This window comes from Vanessa atalanta, chromosome W (assembly GCF_905147765.1).
Source record: "Vanessa atalanta chromosome W, ilVanAtal1.2, whole genome shotgun sequence".
Taxonomy (NCBI): domain Eukaryota; kingdom Metazoa; phylum Arthropoda; class Insecta; order Lepidoptera; family Nymphalidae; genus Vanessa; species Vanessa atalanta.
In genome coordinates this window covers 1,261,609-1,288,153 of record NC_061901.1, presented here as the reverse complement: position 1 = coordinate 1,288,153, position 26,545 = coordinate 1,261,609, and the positions used below count along the sequence as shown (strand labels likewise).

The window sequence follows — 26,545 nt, the reverse complement described above, 5'->3', positions numbered from 1 at the left end:
CCTTGCGGGTGTTATAACTTTGATACACGCATTCAGCAAGGGTGGGCGGTGGCCTTATTTTTGGCTCGGGACCGTACTGCATGGAATTTATGCGGACAATTTCTGGCATTTTGTTCTTCCCCAATATGACAACTTCTGGCATTCGCAGGCGCCTATCGTGTTCCTCGGTGCTCGTCTGCCCTTACACATCATTCTGTTATATCCAGCATTCATTTATCATGCCGCATATGCAGTGCATAAACTGAATTTACCAAGGTATGCGCAACCGTTTGCCGTGGGCTTGATAACAGTGTTAATTGATATTCCATATGATATAGTAGCTGTTAAATTCGTACATTGGACATGGCACGACACGGACCCGAATATCTTCGATCGTCACTATTGGGTGCCTTGGAATTCCTATTATTTCCATTGCACATTTGCATCTAGTTTCTACTTCTTCTTCGACTCGAGTAGAAGGTGGCTGGCGCCTCGAGTGGCGCAATGGTCATCCGCTACAAAAGGAGTCGAATGGAAGTCTTTGTTGATAGCGACACTATTGGGCATGCCTGGTGGTGTTCTATTGTTTATTCCTATTTATCATTCACTTCATGACGTGTACAAAATACACTCTGAAGTTACTTTCTCTCTATTATTCTCTATTTATTTCGTCATCGTCGTGTTAGGCCTTCTTAGTGACCGTGAGAAGAATATAGACAAGCTAACGAAGATCGATTATGTATTGATATTACAACTTGCCGTTCACTATGTAATTTATTGGGTGTTTGTGGTGTTTTTCAACCCTGAGAAGGAATGGTCTACAGGCTTACACGAGCCGGTCGGCCCTTATAATGAAGTGGCTTTGTTAACGTCACCCTTTGGACAGTCTTTGTACAAGTTTTGTGTGTTGTATATTTTTTTTCCTCGTCGATGTTGTCAGGCCTGCCTGGAGTATCCAGCCAGGCCTTGACGATTGAGGCCTCCAGGAGAGCCTCCCTGTCCAGCCGTTTTATTGCCCAACGCGGACCGTCTCCGACACCGGCCGAGGCCGCTGGAACCGGCCGAATCGAGGTCTGGGCGGAGACGCTATACCTGATGTATCGGTGGTCGGATAGCGTCTCGACGTCCTCCGGAACGTTCCAGTCGTGGACGGTGCGCGCGAGAGCGGGGCTAGCGAACGTGAGGTCCACTATTGACCCACCCCGCTGCCGCACGCACGTCTGCACCGAACCTCGATTCAGGAGGAGCAGACCCTGCTCGACCGCCCACTCCTCCACTAACTCGCCCCGCGCGTCCGTAGACGGGGAACCCCAAGCCGTAGACTTGGCGTTGAAGTCCCCCAGGACGAGCACGGGACGAGGGCGGCTACGACAGACGACCGTGCCCAACTCCAGGGTGATACTCTTGTGCCGTGTGCACATAGGTATTTAATTTTGTAACACTATATTGTTGTAATAAGATAGTCGTGCTCGATGTTGTAACTTCTCTGTACAGCCAGTCATACTGTAGAAAACGCAATAAAGAGACGTAAAAATTGGATTCGTAGTTTGTTCTGCACCTCTTGTAATATTTAATTAAATTATAAAAAATACCTACAGTAAAGGTGTATTTGGTGACCCCGACACAAGAACCTACATAATGACGAGCGCCAACAGTTCAGGAGCAGCAGCGCAAAATGACTCCTCCGGTTTAGCATCGATAACAGTTTCGTCGAGGATTCCGGAGTTCTGGTGTGATAAACCCAGATTATGGTTTGTACAAACTGATGCAATACTTGGACCGCAGATACTGAGAGATGAAGCAAAATACAATTTGGTTGTTGCTAAATTAGGCGAGGAGGTGATTCAAAAAGTAAGTGACATTTTATTAAAGCCGCCCGAGACTAAGAAATTTGAAGCTCTAAAATCACGCTTATTGCAATTATATGAAGAATCTGAAATTTGGCAATTTCAAAAATTACTCAGCGAGATGGAATTGGGAGATCAAAAACCGTCTCAATTACTTCGAAAAATGAAGGATTTGGCGAGAGATAAAATTCCAGACGAATCCCTATCTATTATGTGGCAAGGACACCTTCCTGCCTCAGTGCGAGCTGTCTTAGCGGCTACAGATGTAAAGAATTTAGAAAATCTGGCCGCTATCGCTGACAAGATAATAGAGACGTCAAGGCCACAAGAAATTTCGGAAATAAGGGCTAATACTTCAAGTTCTAATGACACAGCTTTAATTTTGGCCAAAATAGCTAAATTAAATCTGCGGATAAATTATTTAGAAACACAAAAACCTACATTTAGAAATCGCATACACAACTTTCGGCGCGCACGCTCTCGGTCTACATCGCGACGGCGTAATATGAGCCGGCGCACGCCCGATAGTGCGGATTGGCTTTGTTCGTATCATTATCGCTACCGGAATAGAGCAACGAAATGTATGGAGCCGTGTGCTTGGAAAAAGATCAATCAGGAAAACTAAATATGGTGCAATCGGAGGCGGAGATTGGCACCATTTTGACTTCTAAACGCCTATGTGTTATGGACAAAAACAGTGGTTACAATTTTTTAGTGGACACTGGTGCGAATATTTCAGTTATTCCAGCGACTAAGAGACCTTATCGTAGTAACAGTTGTAGTGAGTACAGACTGTACGCAGCTAATGGAAACCGAAATAAAAACATATGGTATAAAAACTCTTATTTTAGATTTAAATTTACGGCGACCCTACCGTTGGACTTTCGTTATAGCAAAAGTAAATCAACCAATTTTAGGCGCAGACGTTTTAAGCCACTATAAATTAGTAGTAGACGTATTCAGGAAGAAACTAATAGACGAAATTACGAATTTATCTGTGTTAGCGTCAGTGAGATTAGATGGTCAAGGATCGATAACAACTATAAACTCTAACCATCCGTATAGTGACTTATTAGCATTATATCCCGATATTACTAAGCCAATGTGTTTCAAAGATACTCCACGCCACTCTGTAGTCCATTACATAGAAACAAACGGGCCGCCTGTGTTCGCGCGCCCGCGTCCTTTACCACCGGATAAATTTGAAAAGGTAAAGGCTGAATTCCAAAGGATGCAAGACTTGGTCTACACCAAGCAAGAGTAACTAGTCTTCTCCACTTCATGTAGTAGTCAAGAAAAATGGAGAATTACGACCGTGCGGAGACTATCGGCGTTTAAACTTTATTACTAAGCCGGACAGATATCCGATTCCTCATATACAGCATTGTGCATACTTATTAGCTAATAAAAACATATATCGAAACGAAGTCGGGACCGAAATACCCTTCGGCCATGCATCCCATCGCGCTAAGAGGCCACTTGGGATTGGGTGGTTTTTTATCTTAGAGGTGTCCTTCCTCTGGGGCCGGGCGGTTAAGCCAAGCCCACCGACGGCGGCACTGAATCATGCCTCCGTCCGCTGTTCGGCCAACCCGACTCAGCGGACCCGCAGAAAAGGTTTGCTCCCCCGTAAATGAGGAGACAAACGAATAAATGAATCCCGCTTAGATGCGCCTGCAACCAAGCGGGTGTGGTCGCGTCTCGACCCCTCTACAATAGTAGGAAAGAAATAAGTAAAAAAAATATATACAACACACAAAACTTGTACAAAGACTGTCCAAAGGGTGACGTTAACAAAGCCACTTCATTACAAGGGCCGACCGGCTCGTGTAAGCCTGTAGACCATTCCTTCTCAGGGTTGAAAAACACCACAAACACCCAATAAATTACATAGTGAACGGCAAGTTGTAATATCAATACATAATCGATCTTCGTTAGCTTGTCTTTATTCTTCTCACGGTCACTAAGAAGGCCTAACACGACGATGACGAAATAAATAGAGAATAATAGAGAGAAAGTAACTTCAGAGTGTATTTTGTACACGTCATGAAGTGAATGATAAATAGGAATAAACAATAGAACACCACCAGGCATGCCCAATAGTGTCGCTATCAACAAAGACTTCCATTCGACTCCTTTTGTAGCGGATGACCATTGCGCCACTCGAGGCGCCAGCCACCTTCTACTCGAGTCGAAGAAGAAGTAGAAACTAGATGCAAATGTGCAATGGAAATAATAGGAATTCCAAGGCACCCAATAGTGACGATCGAAGATATTCGGGTCCGTGTCGTGCCATGTCCAATGTACGAATTTAACAGCTACTATATCATATGGAATATCAATTAACACTGTTATCAAGCCCACGGCAAACGGTTGCGCATACCTTGGTAAATTCAGTTTATGCACTGCATATGCGGCATGATAAATGAATGCTGGATATAACAGAATGATGTGTAAGGGCAGACGAGCACCGAGGAACACGATAGGCGCCTGCGAATGCCAGAAGTTGTCATATTGGGGAAGAACAAAATACCAGAAATTGTCCGCATAAATTCCATGCAGTACGGTCCCGAGCCAAAAATAAGGCCACCGCCCACCCTTGCTGAATGCGTGTATCAAAGTTATAACACCCGCGAGGGTGTAGACCGCCTGTGAGATCAAAAAAGTCGGTTGAGCTGCCCATAATTGTTTAACGTCGTTTGTAGTTACCAACCATTGCAGCAATGTAGGATCAGGACTGGCCGCCATTGTTACATGTATCGATATGGTTAGGTTAGGTTAGGTTAGGTTGGAAGTACATTTTTCAAAATTTTTTCTCCATTTCTTGTTGTAAAAATCTGAAAAAAATACATCATTCAGTTCTCACTATTAAAATTATTATTCCACCTTTTACTTACCTATATCTCCCGTTTTTGTCTGTTTTTAAGCTATTTTTAAGTTTTTCGTTTATATCTTTTTTATTATTGTTTCGATCTTTTTTCCGTGTTCGGCGCGATTGTGGGACCCTCTGCTCTGCATCCGTTGACATTTCAATCTCCCGGATCGGCCTATCCGTTCGAGAGTTATCGGTCGAAAACCGAAAAATTTTTCACCTTTTTTCATTATATTTTTCTGTTTTTTATTTTTAATTCGTTCATTTGTAATCTTATCTTGTTTTGCTCTTTGGCGCATTTGTAGGGCCCTCTGCCCTGCATCCATCGAGACATCTCACTCCCGGATCGGCGTCTCCGTTCCGGAGCTATTAATTTTTATAAACAGAATCTGTATCGATTATTCGCTATAAGAATCGGATCGCTCTTGAAAGTCTTCTTAAGCGATCCGAAACTCTAAATATTCGAAGTACATTTTTCAAAATTTTTTCTCCATTTCTTGTCGTAAAAATCTGAAAAAAATACCTCACTCAGTTCTCACTATTAAAACTATTATTCCACTTTTAACTTACTATTATCTCCCGTTTTTGTCTGTTTTTAAGCTATTTTTAAGTTTTTCGTTTATATCTTTTTTATTATTGTTTCGATCTTTTTTCCGTGTTCGGCGCGATTGTGGGGCCCTCTGCTCTGCATCCGTTGACATTTCAATCTCCCGGATCGGCCTATCCGTTCGAGAGTTATCGGTCGAAAACCGAAGAATTTTTCACCTTTTTTTTCGTTAGCTTGTCTTTATTCTTCTCACGGTCACTAAGAAGGCCTAACACGACGATGACGAAATAAATAGAGAATAATAGAGAGAAAGTAACTTCAGAGTGTATTTTGTACACGTCGTGAAGTGAATGATAAATAGGAATAAACAATAGAACACCACCAGGCATGCCCAATAGTGTCGCTATCAACAAAGACTTCCATTCGACTCCTTTTGTAGCGGATGACCATTGCGCCACTCGAGGCGCCAGCCACCTTCTACTCGAGTCGAAGAAGAAGTAGAAACTAGATGCAAATGTGCAATGGAAATAATAGGAATTCCAAGGCACCCAATAGTGACGATCGAAGATATTCGGGTCCGTGTCGTGCCATGTCCAATGTACGAATTTAACAGCTACTATATCATATGGAATATCAATTAACACTGTTATCAAGCCCACGGCAAACGGTTGCGCATACCTTGGTAAATTCAGTTTATGCACTGCATATGCGGCATGATAAATGAATGCTGGATATAACAGAATGATGTGTAAGGGCAGACGAGCACCGAGGAACACGATAGGCGCCTGCGAATGCCAGAAGTTGTCATATTGGGGAAGAACAAAATACCAGAAATTGTCCGCATAAATTCCATGCAGTACGGTCCCGAGCCAAAAATAAGGCCACCGCCCACCCTTGCTGAATGCGTGTATCAAAGTTATAACACCCGCGAGGGTGTAGACCGCCTGTGAGATCAAAAAAGTCGGTTGAGCTGCCCATAATTGTTTAACGTCGTTTGTAGTTACCAACCATTGCAGCAATGTAGGATCAGGACTGGCCGCCATTGTTACATGTATCGATATGGTTAGGTTAGGTTAGGTTAGGTTGGAAGTACATTTTTCAAAATTTTTTCTCCATTTCTTGTTGTAAAAATCTGAAAAAAATACATCATTCAGTTCTCACTATTAAAATTATTATTCCACCTTTTACTTACCTATATCTCCCGTTTTTGTCTGTTTTTAAGCTATTTTTAAGTTTTTCGTTTATATCTTTTTTATTATTGTTTCGATCTTTTTTCCGTGTTCGGCGCGATTGTGGGGCCCTCTGCTCTGCATCCGTTGACATTTCAATCTCCCGGATCGGCCTATCCGTTCGGTCGAAAACCGAAAAATTTTTCACCTTTTTTCATTATATTTTTCTGTTTTTTATTTTTAATTCGTTCATTTGTAATCTTATCTTGTTTTGCTCTTTGGCGCATTTGTAGGGCCCTCTGCCCTGCATCCATCGAGACATCTCACTCCCGGATCGGCGTCTCCGTTCCGGAGCTATTAATTTTTATAAACAGAATCTGTATCGATTATTCGCTATAAGAATCGGATCGCTCTTGAAAGTCTTCTTAAGCGATCCGAAACTCTAAATATTCGAAGTACATTTTTCAAAATTTTTTCTCCATTTCTTGTCGTAAAAATCTGAAAAAAATACCTCATTCAGTTCTCACTATTAAAATTATTATTCCACCTTTTACTTACCTATATCTCCCGTTTTTGTCTGTTTTTAAGCTATTTTTAAGTTTTTCGTTTATATCTTTTTTTATTATTGTTTCGATCTTTTTTCCGTGTTCGGCGCGATTGTGGGGCCCTCTGCTCTGCATCCGTTGACATTTCAATCTCCCGGATCGGCCTATCCGTTCGAGAGTTATCGGTCGAAAACCGAAAAATTTTTCACCTTTTTTCATTATATTTTTCTGTTTTTTATTTTTAATTCGTTCATTTGTAATCTTATCTTGTTTTGCTCTTTGGCGCATTTGTAGGGCCCTCTGCCCTGCATCCATCGAGACATCTCACTCCCGGATCGGCGTCTCCGTTCCGGAGCTATTAATTTTTATAAACAGAATCTGTACCGATTATTCGCTATAAGAATCGGATCGCTCTTGAAAGTCTTCTTAAGCGATCCGAAACTCTAAATATTCGAAGTACATTTTTCAAAATTTTTTCTCCATTTCTTGTCGTAAAAATCTGAAAAAAATACCTCATTCAGTTCTCACTATTAAAATTATTATTCCACCTTTTACTTACCTATATCTCCCGTTTTTGTCTGTTTTTAAGCTATTTTTAAGTTTTTCGTTTATATCTTTTTTATTATTGTTTCGATCTTTTTTCCGTGTTCGGCGCGATTGTGGGGCCCTCTGCTCTGCATCCGTTGACATTTCAATCTCCCGGATCGGCCTATCCGTTCGAGAGTTATCGGTCGAAAACCGAAAAATTTTTCACCTTTTTTCATTATATTTTTCTGTTTTTTATTTTTAATTCGTTCATTTGTAATCTTATCTTGTTTTGCTCTTTGGCGCATTTGTAGGGCCCTCTGCCCTGCATCCATCGAGACATCTCACTCCCGGATCGGCGTCTCCGTTCCGGAGCTATTAATTTTTATAAACAGAATCTGTATCGATTATTCGCTATAAGAATCGGATCGCTCTTGAAAGTCTTCTTAAGCGATCCGAAACTCTAAATATTCGAAGTACATTTTTCAAAATTTTTTCTCCATTTCTTGTCGTAAAAATCTGAAAAAAATACCTCATTCAGTTCTCACTATTAAAATTATTATTCCACCTTTTACTTACCTATATCTCCCGTTTTTGTCTGTTTTTAAGCTATTTTTAAGTTTTTCGTTTTAATCTTTTTTATTATTGTTTCGATCTTTTTTCCGTGTTCGGCGCGATTGTGGGGCCCTCTGCTCTGCATCCGTTGACATTTCAATCTCCCGGATCGGCCTATCCGTTCGAGAGTTATCGGTCGAAAACCGAAAAATTTTTCACCTTTTTTTTCGTTAGCTTGTCTTTATTCTTCTCACGGTCACTAAGAAGGCCTAACACGACGATGACGAAATAAATAGAGAATAATAGAGAGAAAGTAACTTCAGAGTGTATTTTGTACACGTCATGAAGTGAATGATAAATAGGAATAAACAATAGAACACCACCAGGCATGCCCAATAGTGTCGCTATCAACAAAGACTTCCATTCGACTCCTTTTGTAGCGGATGACCATTGCGCCACTCGAGGCGCCAGCCACCTTCTACTCGAGTCGAAGAAGAAGTAGAAACTAGATGCAAATGTGCAATGGAAATAATAGGAATTCCAAGGCACCCAATAGTGACGATCGAAGATATTCGGGTCCGTGTCGTGCCATGTCCAATGTACGAATTTAACAGCTACTATATCATATGGAATATCAATTAACACTGTTATCAAGCCCACGGCAAACGGTTGCGCATACCTTGGTAAATTCAGTTTATGCACTGCATATGCGGCATGATAAATGAATGCTGGATATAACAGAATGATGTGTAAGGGCAGACGAGCACCGAGGAACACGATAGGCGCCTGCGAATGCCAGAAGTTGTCATATTGGGGAAGAACAAAATACCAGAAATTGTCCGCATAAATTCCATGCAGTACGGTCCCGAGCCAAAAATAAGGCCACCGCCCACCCTTGCTGAATGCGTGTATCAAAGTTATAACACCCGCGAGGGTGTAGACCGCCTGTGAGATCAAAAAAGTCGGTTGAGCTGCCCATAATTGTTTAACGTCGTTTGTAGTTACCAACCATTGCAGCAATGTAGGATCAGGACTGGCCGCCATTGTTACATGTATCGATATGGTTAGGTTAGGTTAGGTTAGGTTGGAAGTACATTTTTCAAAATTTTTTCTCCATTTCTTGTCGTAAAAATCTGAAAAAAATACCTCATTCAGTTCTCACTATTAAAATTATTATTCCACCTTTTACTTACCTATATCTCCCGTTTTTGTCTGTTTTTAAGCTATTTTTAAGTTTTTCGTTTATATCTTTTTTATTATTGTTTCGATCTTTTTTCTGTGTTCGGCGCGATTGTGGGGCCCTCTGCTCTGCATCCGTTGACATTTCAATCTCCCGGATCGGCCTATCCGTTCGAGAGTTATCGGTCGAAAACCGAAAAATTTTTCACCTTTTTTCATTATATTTTTCTGTTTTTTATTTTTAATTCGTTCATTTGTAATCTTATCTTGTTTTGCTCTTTGGCGCATTTGTAGGGCCCTCTGCCCTGCATCCATCGAGACATCTCACTCCCGGATCGGCGTCTCCGTTCCGGAGCTATTAATTTTTATAAACAGAATCTGTATCGATTATTCGCTATAAGAATCGGATCGCTCTTGAAAGTCTTCTTAAGCGATCCGAAACTCTAAATATTCGAAGTACATTTTTCAAAATTTTTTCTCCATTTCTTGTCGTAAAAATCTGAAAAAAATACCTCACTCAGTTCTCACTATTAAAACTATTATTCCACTTTTAACTTACTATTATCTCCCGTTTTTGTCTGTTTTTAAGCTATTTTTAAGTTTTTCGTTTATATCTTTTTTATTATTGTTTCGATCTTTTTTCCGTGTTCGGCGCGATTGTGGGGCCCTCTGCTCTGCATCCGTTGACATTTCAATCTCCCGGATCGGCCTATCCGTTCGAGAGTTATCGGTCGAAAACCGAAGAATTTTTCACCTTTTTTTTCGTTAGCTTGTCTTTATTCTTCTCACGGTCACTAAGAAGGCCTAACACGACGATGACGAAATAAATAGAGAATAATAGAGAGAAAGTAACTTCAGAGTGTATTTTGTACACGTCGTGAAGTGAATGATAAATAGGAATAAACAATAGAACACCACCAGGCATGCCCAATAGTGTCGCTATCAACAAAGACTTCCATTCGACTCCTTTTGTAGCGGATGACCATTGCGCCACTCGAGGCGCCAGCCACCTTCTACTCGAGTCGAAGAAGAAGTAGAAACTAGATGCAAATGTGCAATGGAAATAATAGGAATTCCAAGGCACCCAATAGTGACGATCGAAGATATTCGGGTCCGTGTCGTGCCATGTCCAATGTACGAATTTAACAGCTACTATATCATATGGAATATCAATTAACACTGTTATCAAGCCCACGGCAAACGGTTGCGCATACCTTGGTAAATTCAGTTTATGCACTGCATATGCGGCATGATAAATGAATGCTGGATATAACAGAATGATGTGTAAGGGCAGACGAGCACCGAGGAACACGATAGGCGCCTGCGAATGCCAGAAGTTGTCATATTGGGGAAGAACAAAATACCAGAAATTGTCCGCATAAATTCCATGCAGTACGGTCCCGAGCCAAAAATAAGGCCACCGCCCACCCTTGCTGAATGCGTGTATCAAAGTTATAACACCCGCGAGGGTGTAGACCGCCTGTGAGATCAAAAAAGTCGGTTGAGCTGCCCATAATTGTTTAACGTCGTTTGTAGTTACCAACCATTGCAGCAATGTAGGATCAGGACTGGCCGCCATTGTTACATGTATCGATATGGTTAGGTTAGGTTAGGTTAGGTTGGAAGTACATTTTTCAAAATTTTTTCTCCATTTCTTGTTGTAAAAATCTGAAAAAAATACATCATTCAGTTCTCACTATTAAAATTATTATTCCACCTTTTACTTACCTATATCTCCCGTTTTTGTCTGTTTTTAAGCTATTTTTAAGTTTTTCGTTTATATCTTTTTTATTATTGTTTCGATCTTTTTTCCGTGTTCGGCGCGATTGTGGGGCCCTCTGCTCTGCATCCGTTGACATTTCAATCTCCCGGATCGGCCTATCCGTTCGGTCGAAAACCGAAAAATTTTTCACCTTTTTTCATTATATTTTTCTGTTTTTTATTTTTAATTCGTTCATTTGTAATCTTATCTTGTTTTGCTCTTTGGCGCATTTGTAGGGCCCTCTGCCCTGCATCCATCGAGACATCTCACTCCCGGATCGGCGTCTCCGTTCCGGAGCTATTAATTTTTATAAACAGAATCTGTATCGATTATTCGCTATAAGAATCGGATCGCTCTTGAAAGTCTTCTTAAGCGATCCGAAACTCTAAATATTCGAAGTACATTTTTCAAAATTTTTTCTCCATTTCTTGTCGTAAAAATCTGAAAAAAATACCTCATTCAGTTCTCACTATTAAAATTATTATTCCACCTTTTACTTACCTATATCTCCCGTTTTTGTCTGTTTTTAAGCTATTTTTAAGTTTTTCGTTTATATCTTTTTTTATTATTGTTTCGATCTTTTTTCCGTGTTCGGCGCGATTGTGGGGCCCTCTGCTCTGCATCCGTTGACATTTCAATCTCCCGGATCGGCCTATCCGTTCGAGAGTTATCGGTCGAAAACCGAAAAATTTTTCACCTTTTTTCATTATATTTTTCTGTTTTTTATTTTTAATTCGTTCATTTGTAATCTTATCTTGTTTTGCTCTTTGGCGCATTTGTAGGGCCCTCTGCCCTGCATCCATCGAGACATCTCACTCCCGGATCGGCGTCTCCGTTCCGGAGCTATTAATTTTTATAAACAGAATCTGTACCGATTATTCGCTATAAGAATCGGATCGCTCTTGAAAGTCTTCTTAAGCGATCCGAAACTCTAAATATTCGAAGTACATTTTTCAAAATTTTTTCTCCATTTCTTGTCGTAAAAATCTGAAAAAAATACCTCATTCAGTTCTCACTATTAAAATTATTATTCCACCTTTTACTTACCTATATCTCCCGTTTTTGTCTGTTTTTAAGCTATTTTTAAGTTTTTCGTTTATATCTTTTTTATTATTGTTTCGATCTTTTTTCCGTGTTCGGCGCGATTGTGGGGCCCTCTGCTCTGCATCCGTTGACATTTCAATCTCCCGGATCGGCCTATCCGTTCGAGAGTTATCGGTCGAAAACCGAAAAATTTTTCACCTTTTTTCATTATATTTTTCTGTTTTTTATTTTTAATTCGTTCATTTGTAATCTTATCTTGTTTTGCTCTTTGGCGCATTTGTAGGGCCCTCTGCCCTGCATCCATCGAGACATCTCACTCCCGGATCGGCGTCTCCGTTCCGGAGCTATTAATTTTTATAAACAGAATCTGTATCGATTATTCGCTATAAGAATCGGATCGCTCTTGAAAGTCTTCTTAAGCGATCCGAAACTCTAAATATTCGAAGTACATTTTTCAAAATTTTTTCTCCATTTCTTGTCGTAAAAATCTGAAAAAAATACCTCATTCAGTTCTCACTATTAAAATTATTATTCCACCTTTTACTTACCTATATCTCCCGTTTTTGTCTGTTTTTAAGCTATTTTTAAGTTTTTCGTTTTAATCTTTTTTATTATTGTTTCGATCTTTTTTCCGTGTTCGGCGCGATTGTGGGGCCCTCTGCTCTGCATCCGTTGACATTTCAATCTCCCGGATCGGCCTATCCGTTCGAGAGTTATCGGTCGAAAACCGAAAAATTTTTCACCTTTTTTTTCGTTAGCTTGTCTTTATTCTTCTCACGGTCACTAAGAAGGCCTAACACGACGATGACGAAATAAATAGAGAATAATAGAGAGAAAGTAACTTCAGAGTGTATTTTGTACACGTCATGAAGTGAATGATAAATAGGAATAAACAATAGAACACCACCAGGCATGCCCAATAGTGTCGCTATCAACAAAGACTTCCATTCGACTCCTTTTGTAGCGGATGACCATTGCGCCACTCGAGGCGCCAGCCACCTTCTACTCGAGTCGAAGAAGAAGTAGAAACTAGATGCAAATGTGCAATGGAAATAATAGGAATTCCAAGGCACCCAATAGTGACGATCGAAGATATTCGGGTCCGTGTCGTGCCATGTCCAATGTACGAATTTAACAGCTACTATATCATATGGAATATCAATTAACACTGTTATCAAGCCCACGGCAAACGGTTGCGCATACCTTGGTAAATTCAGTTTATGCACTGCATATGCGGCATGATAAATGAATGCTGGATATAACAGAATGATGTGTAAGGGCAGACGAGCACCGAGGAACACGATAGGCGCCTGCGAATGCCAGAAGTTGTCATATTGGGGAAGAACAAAATACCAGAAATTGTCCGCATAAATTCCATGCAGTACGGTCCCGAGCCAAAAATAAGGCCACCGCCCACCCTTGCTGAATGCGTGTATCAAAGTTATAACACCCGCGAGGGTGTAGACCGCCTGTGAGATCAAAAAAGTCGGTTGAGCTGCCCATAATTGTTTAACGTCGTTTGTAGTTACCAACCATTGCAGCAATGTAGGATCAGGACTGGCCGCCATTGTTACATGTATCGATATGGTTAGGTTAGGTTAGGTTAGGTTGGAAGTACATTTTTCAAAATTTTTTCTCCATTTCTTGTCGTAAAAATCTGAAAAAAATACCTCATTCAGTTCTCACTATTAAAATTATTATTCCACCTTTTACTTACCTATATCTCCCGTTTTTGTCTGTTTTTAAGCTATTTTTAAGTTTTTCGTTTATATCTTTTTTATTATTGTTTCGATCTTTTTTCCGTGTTCGGCGCGATTGTGGGGCCCTCTGCTCTGCATCCGTTGACATTTCAATCTCCCGGATCGGCCTATCCGTTCGAGAGTTATCGGTCGAAAACCGAAAAATTTTTCACCTTTTTTCATTATATTTTTCTGTTTTTTATTTTTAATTCGTTCATTTGTAATCTTATCTTGTTTTGCTCTTTGGCGCATTTGTAGGGCCCTCTGCCCTGCATCCATCGAGACATCTCACTCCCGGATCGGCGTCTCCGTTCCGGAGCTATTAATTTTTATAAACAGAATCTGTATCGATTATTCGCTATAAGAATCGGATCGCTCTTGAAAGTCTTCTTAAGCGATCCGAAACTCTAAATATTCGAAGTACATTTTTCAAAATTTTTTCTCCATTTCTTGTCGTAAAAATCTGAAAAAAATACCTCATTCAGTTCTCACTATTAAAATTATTATTCCACCTTTTACTTACCTATATTACTATAAGTGGTAGTGCCACACTGCATACCTTCGGGTTGCAGCCGAATGGGCCGGCACGCCCGGGGAAGTACCACTCTCTCACTTAAAATCAGCGTGAAGTGGTAGCTATGTTACCGCGTTTCGTCTGGTATGTGAGAGTCCCGGAGGCCCGATCCCCCCCCCCCTAAACATGATGGTTGTGCAGAATTTGGTTACATTACCCCAGGAGGGTACCATCAGCGACTGCGGTGGAGAATCCCTCCCTGGGCATCCATGCTCAGGACGTACACCACCTGAGCAGGGATGCCCAGGCTGCCCTCCGAATTCTGGGGGGGGCAATTTTGCGCTCGCCACTGTTCGGGGCAAGCGGAGCAGGCATCATAAGGCAACCCCTACCACCCTCACTGTGGACTTCTGCAACATAAGGGGACTCAACTCGAACTTGAACGCCGTCCACTTTCACCTTGAGACGGCGAAGCCGGCCTTGCTCTTTCTTACCGAGACTCAGATATCTTCTCCTGCCGATACGACTTTTCTTTCCTACCCCGGGTATAAATTGGAACATTCCTTTGTACCACGAGCTGGGGTGTGCGTTTACGTCAGAGATGATATTTGCTCTCGACGCCTCGGCAGTCTTGAAGGACAGGACCTATCAATTATCTGGCTGCGTGTAGATTGTGACGACCATCCGCGAATCTACGCTTGCCTTTATAGGTCCCATAGCGGTAATGCCGAAACCGACCGACTGGTTGAGCACGTCCAAATGGCTACAGATTCCGTACTGCAGCAGATCCCATCCGCAGAGATCGTGGTTCTTGGTGATTTTAATGCCCACCATGCCGAATGGCTTGGATCACGTACTACTGATCATGCGGGTAGATCTGTTCTCGACTTCGCTTTAGCATATGATTTGACACAACTGGTCACCTCGCCAACGCGAATACCGGACGTGGAGGATCATACACCTTCCCTGTTGGACCTTCTGCTGACTTCTCATCCGGATAGCTATCAGGTTATCGTCGATCCCCCTCTGGGCTCGTCGGACCACTGTCTCGTTCGGAGTACAGTTCCGGTTATGCGGTACTCACGACCTCGTTTCATGGGCTGCCGCCGCGTGTGGCACTACAAGTCAGCGGATTGGGATGGGATGCGGTCCTTCTTTGCCTCCTACCCATGGGGCAGGTTTGTTTCTCGCTGGATGATCCGAGCATTATTGCCGACTCTTTTGCCGATGTGGTGCTTCAGGGTATGGAACTGTTCATTCCGTTTTCTGCGGTGCCCATCTGTGCAAGTCCCAGCCCTGGTTTGGTCATTTCTGCAAAACGGCCTCACGCCGAAAATGGGAACGTTACCATGACTGGGCTAACGCATCAGCGTCTCGTGATGTAAAGACCAGCGCATTCAGAAAGGAATATAACTCTGCCTCTAGGTCCTTCAAAAATGTGATTGCTAAGGCGAAGACGGAGTACATTGGCAGAATTGGCGAGAGACTGGTGCGTCTCCCTTCAGGAACACGTGCGTTCTGGTCTCTCGCTAAAGCTGTTCTTGGGAATTTCTGTCAGCCTTCTTTTCCATCTCTGCACAAGGACGGTGAGTCATTGGCCCATACCGCGAAAGAGAAAGCTGATCTTTTAGGCTCTCTCTTCGCGTCGAATTCGACCCTGGATGACCAAGGAAATTCACCACCAACAATACCGCGATGTGATACCACGATGCCGGAGGTTAAATTCCGGCAAAGTGCAGTTCGTAAAGCACTTTTTTCCTTGGACATTCATAAGTCGAGTGGACCCGATGGCATCCCTCCAATCGTGCTACGGACATGTGCTCCCGAGTTGGCACCGGTCTTAACGCGTCTTTTCCGGCAATCTTACGCATTAGGCGTCGTCCCGATCTCCTGGAAGACTGCTTTAGTGCATCCGATTCCCAAAAAGGGTAACCGCTCAGACCCGTCCAATTATAGGCCTATAGCCATCACCCCCTTGTTCTCCAAGGTAATGGAGTCCATTGTAAACTGTCAGCTCCTGTGGTATCTAGAGGAGTACCAGCTGATTAGTGACCGCCAGTACGGTTTCCGTCGAGGTCGCTCAGCCGGTGATCTTCTAGTTTACCTTACTCATAAATGGGCGGAAGCAGTTGAGAGCAAGGGGGAGGCATTAGCAGCCAGTCTGGACATAGCGAAGGCCTTCGATCGCGTATGGCACAAAGCGCTTCTTTCGAAGCTTCCTTCCTATGGGCTTCCCGGGAAATTATGCAGTTGGATTACCAGCTTTTTGGCAGATCGGAGCATCAAGGTCGTTGTCGACGGTGCATGCTCCGACCAAAAATTCGTCAACGCTGGTGTTCCACAAGGCTGCGTTCTGTCACCCACTCTGTTTCTTCTGCATATCAATGACTTGTTGCAAATCAGGAACATTCACTGCTATGCAGACGACAGTACCGTTGACACCTCATACACCGGCCGTGCTAATATTTCTCGGGAAAACGTCGAAGAAAACCGGAACAAACTTGTGTCTGAAATCGAGTCTTCGTTAAACGAAGTCTCGAACTGGGGCCGGCTAAACCTAGTCCATTTCAACCCCAAAAAGACGCAAGTTTGCGCGTTAACCGCTAAAAAAACACCATTCGTCGTATCTCCACGATTCGAGAACATTCCGTTAGCCGCCACAGCTAGTATCGGAATACTTGGCGTTGATGTTTCGAGCCTCGTTCAGTTCCGCGGTCAACTGGAAGGCAAAGCCAAATTGGCATCAAAAAAGCTTGGTGTGCTCAGCAAGGCAAGACAGTATTTCACGTCGGCCCATCGCCTAAGACTATACAAGGCGCAAATTCGGCCTCACATGGAGTACTGCTCTCACCTCTGGGCGGGTGCTCCCCAGTACCAGCTCCTTCCATTTGACCGTATCCAACGTAGAGCAGCTCGAGTTATCGACGATCAAGCCCTTTCTGATCTGCTCGATCCTTTGGCGTTGCGTAGAGATGTTGGATCACTCTGCATCTTCTACCGAATTTTCCACGGGGAGTGTTCCGAGGAATTGTTTGGATTAATCCCGGCAGCTGAATTCCATCTTCGGACATCTCGACAAAATTCTAAATTTCACCCACACCACTTAGATGTCCGTAAATCCACAACAGCGCGATTTTTAAGGCATTTTTTGCCTCGCACAACCACTCTGTGGAACCAGCTTTCGCCGGCGGTTTTTCCGAACCGATACGACTTGGGAACCTTCAAGAAAAGAGCGTACTTATTTCTTAAAGGCCGGCAACGCACCTGTAACCCCCCTGGTGTTGCAGATGTCCATGGGCGGTGGTAGTCGCTTTCCATCAGGTGAGCCTCCTGCTCGTTTGCCCCCTATACCATAAAAAAAAAAAAAAACCTATATCTCCCGTTTTTGTCTGTTTTTAAGCTATTTTTAAGTTTTTCGTTTATATCTTTTTTATTATTGTTTCGATCTTTTTTCCGTGTTCGGCGCGATTGTGGGGCCCTCTGCTCTGCATCCGTTGACATTTCAATCTCCCGGATCGGCCTATCCGTTCGAGAGTTATCGGTCGAAAACCGAAAAATTTTTCACCTTTTTTTTCGTTAGCTTGTCTTTATTCTTCTCACGGTCACTAAGAAGGCCTAACACGACGATGACGAAATAAATAGAGAATAATAGAGAGAAAGTAACTTCAGAGTGTATTTTGTACACGTCATGAAGTGAATGATAAATAGGAATAAACAATAGAACACCACCAGGCATGCCCAATAGTGTCGCTATCAACAAAGACTTCCATTCGACTCCTTTTGTAGCGGATGACCATTGCGCCACTCGAGGCGCCAGCCACCTTCTACTCGAGTCGAAGAAGAAGTAGAAACTAGATGCAAATGTACAATGGAAATAATAGGAATTCCAAGGCACCCAATAGTGACGATCGAAGATATTCGGGTCCGTGTCGTGCCATGTCCAATGTACGAATTTAACAGCTACTATATCATATGGAATATCAATTAACACTGTTATCAAGCCCACGGCAAACGGTTGCGCATACCTTGGTAAATTCAGTTTATGCACTGCATATGCGGCATGATAAATGAATGCTGGATATAACAGAATGATGTGTAAGGGCAGACGAGCACCGAGGAACACGATAGGCGCCTGCGAATGCCAGAAGTTGTCATATTGGGGAAGAACAAAATGCCAGAAATTGTCCGCATAAATTCCATGCAGTACGGTCCCGAGCCAAAAATAAGGCCACCGCCCACCCTTGCTGAATGCGTGTATCAAAGTTATAACACCCGCGAGGGTGTAGACCGCCTGTGAGATCAAAAAAGTCGGTTGAGCTGCCCATAATTGTTTAACGTCGTTTGTAGTTACCAACCATTGCAGCAATGTAGGATCAGGACTGGCCGCCATTGTTACATGTATCGATATGGTTAGGTTAGGTTAGGTTAGGTTGGAAGTACATTTTTCAAAATTTTTTCTCCATTTCTTGTTGTAAAAATCTGAAAAAAATACCTCATTCAGTTCTCACTATTAAAATTATTATTCCACCTTTTACTTACCTATATCTCCCGTTTTTGTCTGTTTTTAAGCTATTTTTAAGTTTTTCGTTTATATCTTTTTTATTATTGTTTCGATCTTTTTTCCGTGTTCGGCGCGATTGTGGGGCCCTCTGCTCTGCATCCGTTGACATTTCAATCTCCCGGATCGGCCTATCCGTTCGAGAGTTATCGGTCGAAAACCGAAAAATTTTTCACCTTTTTTTTCGTTAGCTTGTCTTTATTCTTCTCACGGTCACTAAGAAGGCCTAACACGACGATGACGAAATAAATAGAGAATAATAGAGAGAAAGTAACTTCAGAGTGTATTTTGTACACGTCATGAAGTGAATGATAAATAGGAATAAACACTAGAACACCACCAGGCATGCCCAATAGTGTCGCTATCAACAAAGACTTCCATTCGACTCCTTTTGTAGCGGATGACCATTGCGCCACTCGAGGCGCCAGCCACCTTCTACTCGAGTCGAAGAAGAAGTAGAAACTAGATGCAAATGTACAATGGAAATAATAGGAATTCCAAGGCACCCAATAGTGACGATCGAAGATATTCGGGTCCGTGTCGTGCCATGTCCAATGTACGAATTTAACAGCTACTATATCATATGGAATATCAATTAACACTGTTATCAAGCCCACGGCAAACGGTTGCGCATACCTTGGTAAATTCAGTTTATGCACTGCATATGCGGCATGATAAATGAATGCTGGATATAACAGAATGATGTGTAAGGGCAGACGAGCACCGAGGAACACGATAGGCGCCTGCGAATGCCAGAAGTTGTCATATTGGGGAAGAACAAAATGCCAGAAATTGTCCGCATAAATTCCATGCAGTACGGTCCCGAGCCAAAAATAAGGCCACCGCCCACCCTTGCTGAATGCGTGTATCAAAGTTATAACACCCGCGAGGGTGTAGACCGCCTGTGAGATCAAAAAAGTCGGTTGAGCTGCCCATAATTGTTTAACGTCGTTTGTAGTTACCAACCATTGCAGCAATGTAGGATCAGGACTGGCCGCCATTGTTACATGTATCGATATGGTTAGGTTAGGTTAGGTTAGGTTGGAAGTACATTTTTCAAAATTTTTTCTCCATTTCTTGTTGTAAAAATCTGAAAAAAATACCTCATTCAGTTCTCACTATTAAAATTATTATTCCACCTTTTACTTACCTATATCTCCCGTTTTTGTCTGTTTTTAAGCTATTTTTAAGTTTTTCGTTTATATCTTTTTTATTATTGTTTCGATCTTTTTTCCGTGTTCGGCGCGATTGTGGGGCCCTCTGCTCTGCATCCGTTGACATTTCAATCTCCCGGATCGGCCTATCCGTTCGAGAGTTATCGGTCGAAAACCGAAAAATTTTTCACCTTTTTTCATTATATTTTTCTGTTTTTTATTTTTAATTCGTTCATTTGTAATCTTATCTTGTATTTTGTACACGTCATGAAGTGAATGATAAATAGGAATAAACACTAGAACACCACCAGGCATGCCCAATAGTGTCGCTATCAACAAAGACTTCCATTCGACTCCTTTTGTAGCGGATGACCATTGCGCCACTCGAGGCGCCAGCCACCTTCTACTCGAGTCGAAGAAGAAGTAGAAACAAGATGCAAATGTACAATGGAAATAATAGGAATTCCAAGGCACCCAATAGTGACGATCGAAGATATTCGGGTCCGTGTCGTGCCATGTCCAATGTACGAATTTAACAGCTACTATATCATATGGAATATCAATTAACACTGTTATCAAGCCCACGGCAAACGGTTGCGCATACCTTGGTAAATTCAGTTTATGCGCTGCATATGCGGCATGATAAATGAATGCTGGATATAACAGAATGATGTGTAAGGGCAGACGAGCACCGAGGAACACGATAGGCGCCTGCGAATGCCAGAAGTTGTCATATTGGGGAAGAACAAAATGCCAGAAATTGTCCGCATAAATTCCATGCAGTACGGTCCCGAGCCAAAAATAAGGCCACCGCCCACCCTTGCTGAATGCGTGTATCAAAGTTATAACACCCGCAAGGGTGTAGACCGCCTGTGAGATCAAAAAAGTCGGTTGAGCTGCCCATAATTGTTTAACGTCGTTTGTAGTTACCAACCATTGCAGCAATGTAGGATCAGAGGGCCTAGCCAAGTTACATTCGTTTCATATCGAATCTCTTTCTACAATCGTTAACGCTTCGGCGTAAGCGATTGTAGAAAACGATAAGTAGCTAGCCATATTGACACGAGTGATTCGATCGCTCATTCTACAATGAACTTAGAAAAAACCTACACTTCAGTCTATGGTGAGCGATCACCGGGCACGGGTGCTTCGGGAAGTACCTGTGTCGCATAGGCCGGGAGCCGACGTCCCAGTGCCACCATTGTGGCGATTGTCGCGACGATACGGCGTTGCACACGTTGGCGGAGTGCCCAGCATGGGCTGAGCAGCGCCGTGACCTCGTCGCGGCCGTAGGTGCTGCGGGAACCCTCTCGCTTCCGACTGTCGTCTCAACGATGCTACGGAGCGAGGCAGGGTGGAGTGCCGTCGCCACTTTCTGCGAGGACGTGATGCTCGCAAAGGAGGCGGCGGAAAGGGAGAGAGAGGCTGCCTCCTCTCTCCCCTCCCGCAGCAGACGAACTGGGCGTCGTAGGGCGGCCGACTTTCGACCACCCTAGGGCGTGGCCTGCGGACGACAGACTCGGGGCGTCTCGTCGTCCGATCAGCAGCAGGCCTCGAGGCGGCGGCGTCGTGTTCCGCGCGCGCGCCTCATAGTGGAGTCCTGCGGCCGGGGTGACAGCCGCAGTGAGTGACGGGGCCCGCCTGACCATCTGGCGAGCCAATACCCGTCGGGGGGTAGTGACGAATGCTTCGGCGATACCCGCCCTTCCGACGCACGGGTACTTTGAGGACACGGGTTGGTTTTTAGTCAGTAAGAGTCTGACAGTCCCCTTCGCCCTTCCCCCGGGGCGGAGGGTCTCCATTGAGGATTTTCCAACCGAAAAAAAAAAAAAAAAAAAAGGTTGGGATGGGGTACATGTCAGTCGCCTCCTCGTGGCGTACCCTGGGCAACGGGGCCGGCTCGAGTTTACTCGCCGGCCACGGCTAAGACTGACGCGGCGGTTAGGCCACGGGTCGCTCCCGGCCCTTCTCTGATCACCAGAGTGGACTGTGTGCGCGGCCTCGTGGCAAATGAGGGTGTTGTATATTTGTAAATATCTAGTCGTAGTTGTTATACATATTTCATGTTTATTTTGTTATTTGTTAATTAGGTGTATATAAATTTGTAAATTTCTTTTGTTGTTTTGAGGAAGAAAACCTCGATAAAAAATCACCCCGAATCCCAAGTGGCCTCGCAGCGCGATGGGATGCATGGCCGAAGGGTATTTCGGTCCCGACTGCGTTTCCTTTCCTACCCTTCCACATCCTTATTCCTTCCTCCACCTATCCTTCCTTCTTCTTGCCGGCAGCCCCGGCACAATTTTTTAAAATGAATGCAACTAAAGGTAAAACTACCCCAGGAGGGTGCCAATCCCTCTCCGATCCGCTTCACGGATCGGGCTGTCCCACTTCGAATTCTGGGGGGGACAAAGATGCATTTTTGATTTTTCACGACGACCATACCGCGAGCATAACGGACACAGGCACGATGACAGGACAAGTTTGACATTTGGACGTAAGGCGGGCGCATTTATGTTAGACGTACCTTTGATGCCCCAGTGCACCGAGTACGAGGAGAGGGTGACATCAAAAAAATTTTTGGAGACAACTAAATTTGAATTTTAAGAGTTTCTTTATTCTAAGTTATTTTTATTATAGTTACTTTGTTGTTTACTTCAAAACTCTGTATCGATACTCTAATGAAAAGTTTTTATTATTATTTTACTGTAAATTATTATATTTAATTATTTTTAAGTCTAGTAATGATATGATGAAAAACATTTTACCTTTTGTAATTTTAAATATTTATAGCAATTTGCATTATTATAGTTTTATTACAAAAAGTGGTGTGACATTCAAAAGCTCCCATGTGATATACATTGAAATAAATTATTTTAACGTATCTTTAAAGCCATCCAATTACGTTCTTCTAATAATTTTAAAATCTTTAATATTAGGAACTTTATATGTAAGTATATGTGCATATACGAGAACAATCACGTATACATCATGTATATATGTATGTAAGCGTAATTTTATAAGCATATATGTGTGTTTTCAATGGTACTTATCTTCCAATGCGTTTACTGTTATAGTACACTATAAATGGGGGGCTTAAAAAATATTAAAATTGGATTTTTAAACCCTGGTTCAGTTAGTACACACCACGAAGAATTTTTAGTTGCCTTAGAACGACACAACGCCGACATTTTGGCTCTTAACGACACATGGCTTCGGGGTGGAGAGGAAGGGCGCGCACCGAAGGTCACGGGTTACCGTCTGTGTCATACACCCAGACCGGAAACAATACGTTCGCGTGGCGGCGGTGTAGGATTTTATATCAGGCGAGGGCTGTCTACACAGATTCTCAAATATCCAATTGAATCTAGGGTTGAACAAATGTGGCTTAGGACTCGGCATAGTAATAAAACTATTATAATTGGTAGAGCTTATAGACCACCATGGTTAAACGTGCAAGAATTCCTAGATGCTTTAATCGAATCGATTGCGTCTTTACCCCTTTATGATTATATTATTTTATTGGGTGATTTCAACATTAATCTCCTGAATAAACAAGACAATCACTCAATCCTTTTTAACAACTTCTTGGATTATTTTAGCTTAATACAACACGTTTCCGAGCCGACACATTTTACTAGCCATAGCGAAACGTTGATTGACCTTGTCTGTTCAAATATAAACCATATTAAGGTTAATGTCGATTATGTAAATAGTCTGAGTAGTCATTCTTTCCTTTCATTTGAGCTTAATATTGTGAAAGAAAAAATTCGCCCAAGGAAAAAGCTATTAAGACCTATTAGTGATATAAACATAGATCAGCTTAAGGTCCTGTTGGAATGCATTGACTGGCATACATATTCTAATCCCGATTATTGTATAGATTTACTCGTTTCTCATTTTACAACTAACATAATGCATATTTTTGACACCTTAGCTCCCCTTAAAACCATATATATAAGACATAATCATTACCCTTGGATTACTTTTGCTATTAAACGTATGATGAAATGTCGCGATGAAGCTCATTGCAAATTTCGTATAGATGAGAGCGAGGCCAATAGAGAAAATTATAAAAAAATGAAAAAAATTGTAGATGATGCAATTGCAAATGAAAGAAATGCTTACTTTAACTCATACATTAATTAAAAAACTCTAAAGTCATGTGGAAACATTTTAAAAACCACCTTGAGGTAAAACCTAAGTCGGATCTAATCTTACCTAGTCATTTTAACGATCCTCAGGTTATAAACAATCATTTTCTAAATATTCCTGGTAATGATTATGTCTCCCCGCAAATTATTCAAAAGTATTCTTCATCAAAATTCTGTACAGAAACCTTCCACCTAAAAACCGTTAATGAAGATACTGTGTCAAAAATTGTCCATAAGCTCAAATCGAATGCCACCGGTAAGGACGGAATCTCTTTGGATATGATTTTGATGACACTTTCTTCCTCACTCCCTGCTATAACAAAAAATATCAATAAATCTATTCAGTCTAGCAACTTTCCTGACCTATGGAGGGAGGCTCTTATTAAACCTATACCAAAATTGAATAATCCAGTTTCATTGTCTGATTTGCGTCCTCATCAGTATCAGCATACTCCCATGTTTATCTAAAGTACTGGAAAAAGTAGTCTACATCCAACTATCTGAATTTCTAGAAAAAAATAATATCCTACCTGATGTTCAATCTGGCTTTAGAAAGCATCGTAGTACTACTACCGCACTCACCACGGTTGTAGATGATGATAGATACTTAGTGCCCAGGACTCTGGTAAAGTTACCCTGCTGGTTTTGTTAGATTACTCTCGAGCGTTTGAAACTATAAATATCTCTTTACTTGTTGCAAAACTGGCGTACTATGGTTTTGATAAAACCGCTATAGATTGGTTTGCAAGTTATTTAACTTATAGAAGACAATCACTGGAATTAATAGGTGAAGATGGCACTATAGCATGTTCTCCGTGTCGTCCAGTAACACGAGGCTTGCCCCAAGGCTCAATCTTAGGGCCTTTATTGTTTATATTATATACGGCGGACGTAACGAGTTGTATTATAAATAGTGATTGTCATGTTTATGCGGACGATTTACAAGTTTATACATCATTTCACTTGTCGAACCTAGAAGCTGCCGTTAAAAACTTAAATGATGATTTAAATAGAATATTTGCATGGTCACAATCCCACACCCTAGTTTTAAACGCGAAGAAGACTAAATATATGATATTTGGCACAAACAAACAAATTAAACAATTATCTAGTTATAGCCCTATTATATCTATAAACGATGAAATTATTGAAAGAGTCACCGAAGCTAAAAATCTAGGCGTCATTATGGACGAAAACTTGCGTTTTGAAAAACAAGTAAATAATACCGTTCGTAACTGTTTTTACCGTTTAAAATTACTGTACCGTGTACGAGAGTCTCTATCAAACGAATTACGTGTTACACTGTGTGAGTCACTGGTGCTGTCAAAATTAAATTATGCCGATACAGTGATAGGGCCACGAATGCTTGCTCGCTCAAAAACGGCCATTCAAAAAGTACAGAATGCCTGCGCTCGTTATTGTTTTAACATTCCGCCACGTGCTCATGTAACGCCTTACATTAATGAAGCCAAATCTCTAAGGACTGACTACCGCAGACAATTGCATTTCGCTTTACTTTTATTCGGAGTCATAAAATCCAAATCACCAGGATATCTCTATGATAAGCTTTTGTGGTCATCGGCCGTAAATACAACTCACTCCACCAGGGCGAATTCCTATTTGCTGCTAGTGCACCCACATCGTACTGCAGCCTTTCGTGAAAGCTTCAAATACGCCGCAACCAAATGCTGGAACAATCTGCCGCCCCCACTTCGTAACCTAAAATCATTGCATACGTTTAGACTACGATATAAGTTATATTTATTTAACCTCCAGACTGAACTTTAACTTTCTCATTCACATATTCGTGTATATTGATAATAAATAATTTATAGTATACAAAATTGAAAGAAACATGTTTGACGATATAATTATTTAATTAAAAATGTACCTATAATTGCATGGCCGATTTGTTTCATGCAGATTGTTCATGTCATATTGGTTGCGGAGTGTCTGCCTCCACTGTAGGTTTTAGGAATACCATTATCGCCGTCTCTAAAACAACAGAAATTTGGGCATAAATATATTATATTATTGATATTATCTATGTAAATTACATGGTTAATCTGTAGACACAAGTAACGTAATATATTTATGTAAAGCAAAAACAAAGATTAGATCTTAAGTACTTACCTATTCTCGCTTCTCAGAATGCTCATTCGCCGTGTTGTTTCTTAATAGCATTGGCCGCCACTACTTCCCATGGCGTGATCGCTGAGTTTGAGTCGGAGTCATATTAATTTTCAAAAATACCGCCTAAAAGTCAACTTTTTAATTTGTATATCGGATTTAATCTACTATCTTTTTATAACGTATATGTATTTCAGATAACGACTTTAGTTTTAAGTTTTATTAACTTGTAATTTAATAACTTGTTTATACGTAACAATCTACCACTTTAATAT

General features: G+C 41.9%; 1 protein-coding gene across 1 annotated transcript; it reads right to left on the bottom strand.

The window, feature by feature from the left end:
- Positions 1-3,133: 3,133 nt before the first annotated feature.
- LOC125075479 lies at positions 3,134-4,574 on the bottom strand. Its single transcript, XM_047687194.1, has 2 exons — positions 3,584-4,574; positions 3,134-3,150 (listed from the first exon to the last, which is right to left on the bottom strand). The coding sequence occupies exons 1-2, from the start codon at positions 4,572-4,574 to the stop codon at positions 3,134-3,136; spliced, it is 1,008 nt and encodes a 335-aa protein (XP_047543150.1).
- Between the last annotated feature and the right edge of the window lie 21,971 nt (positions 4,575-26,545).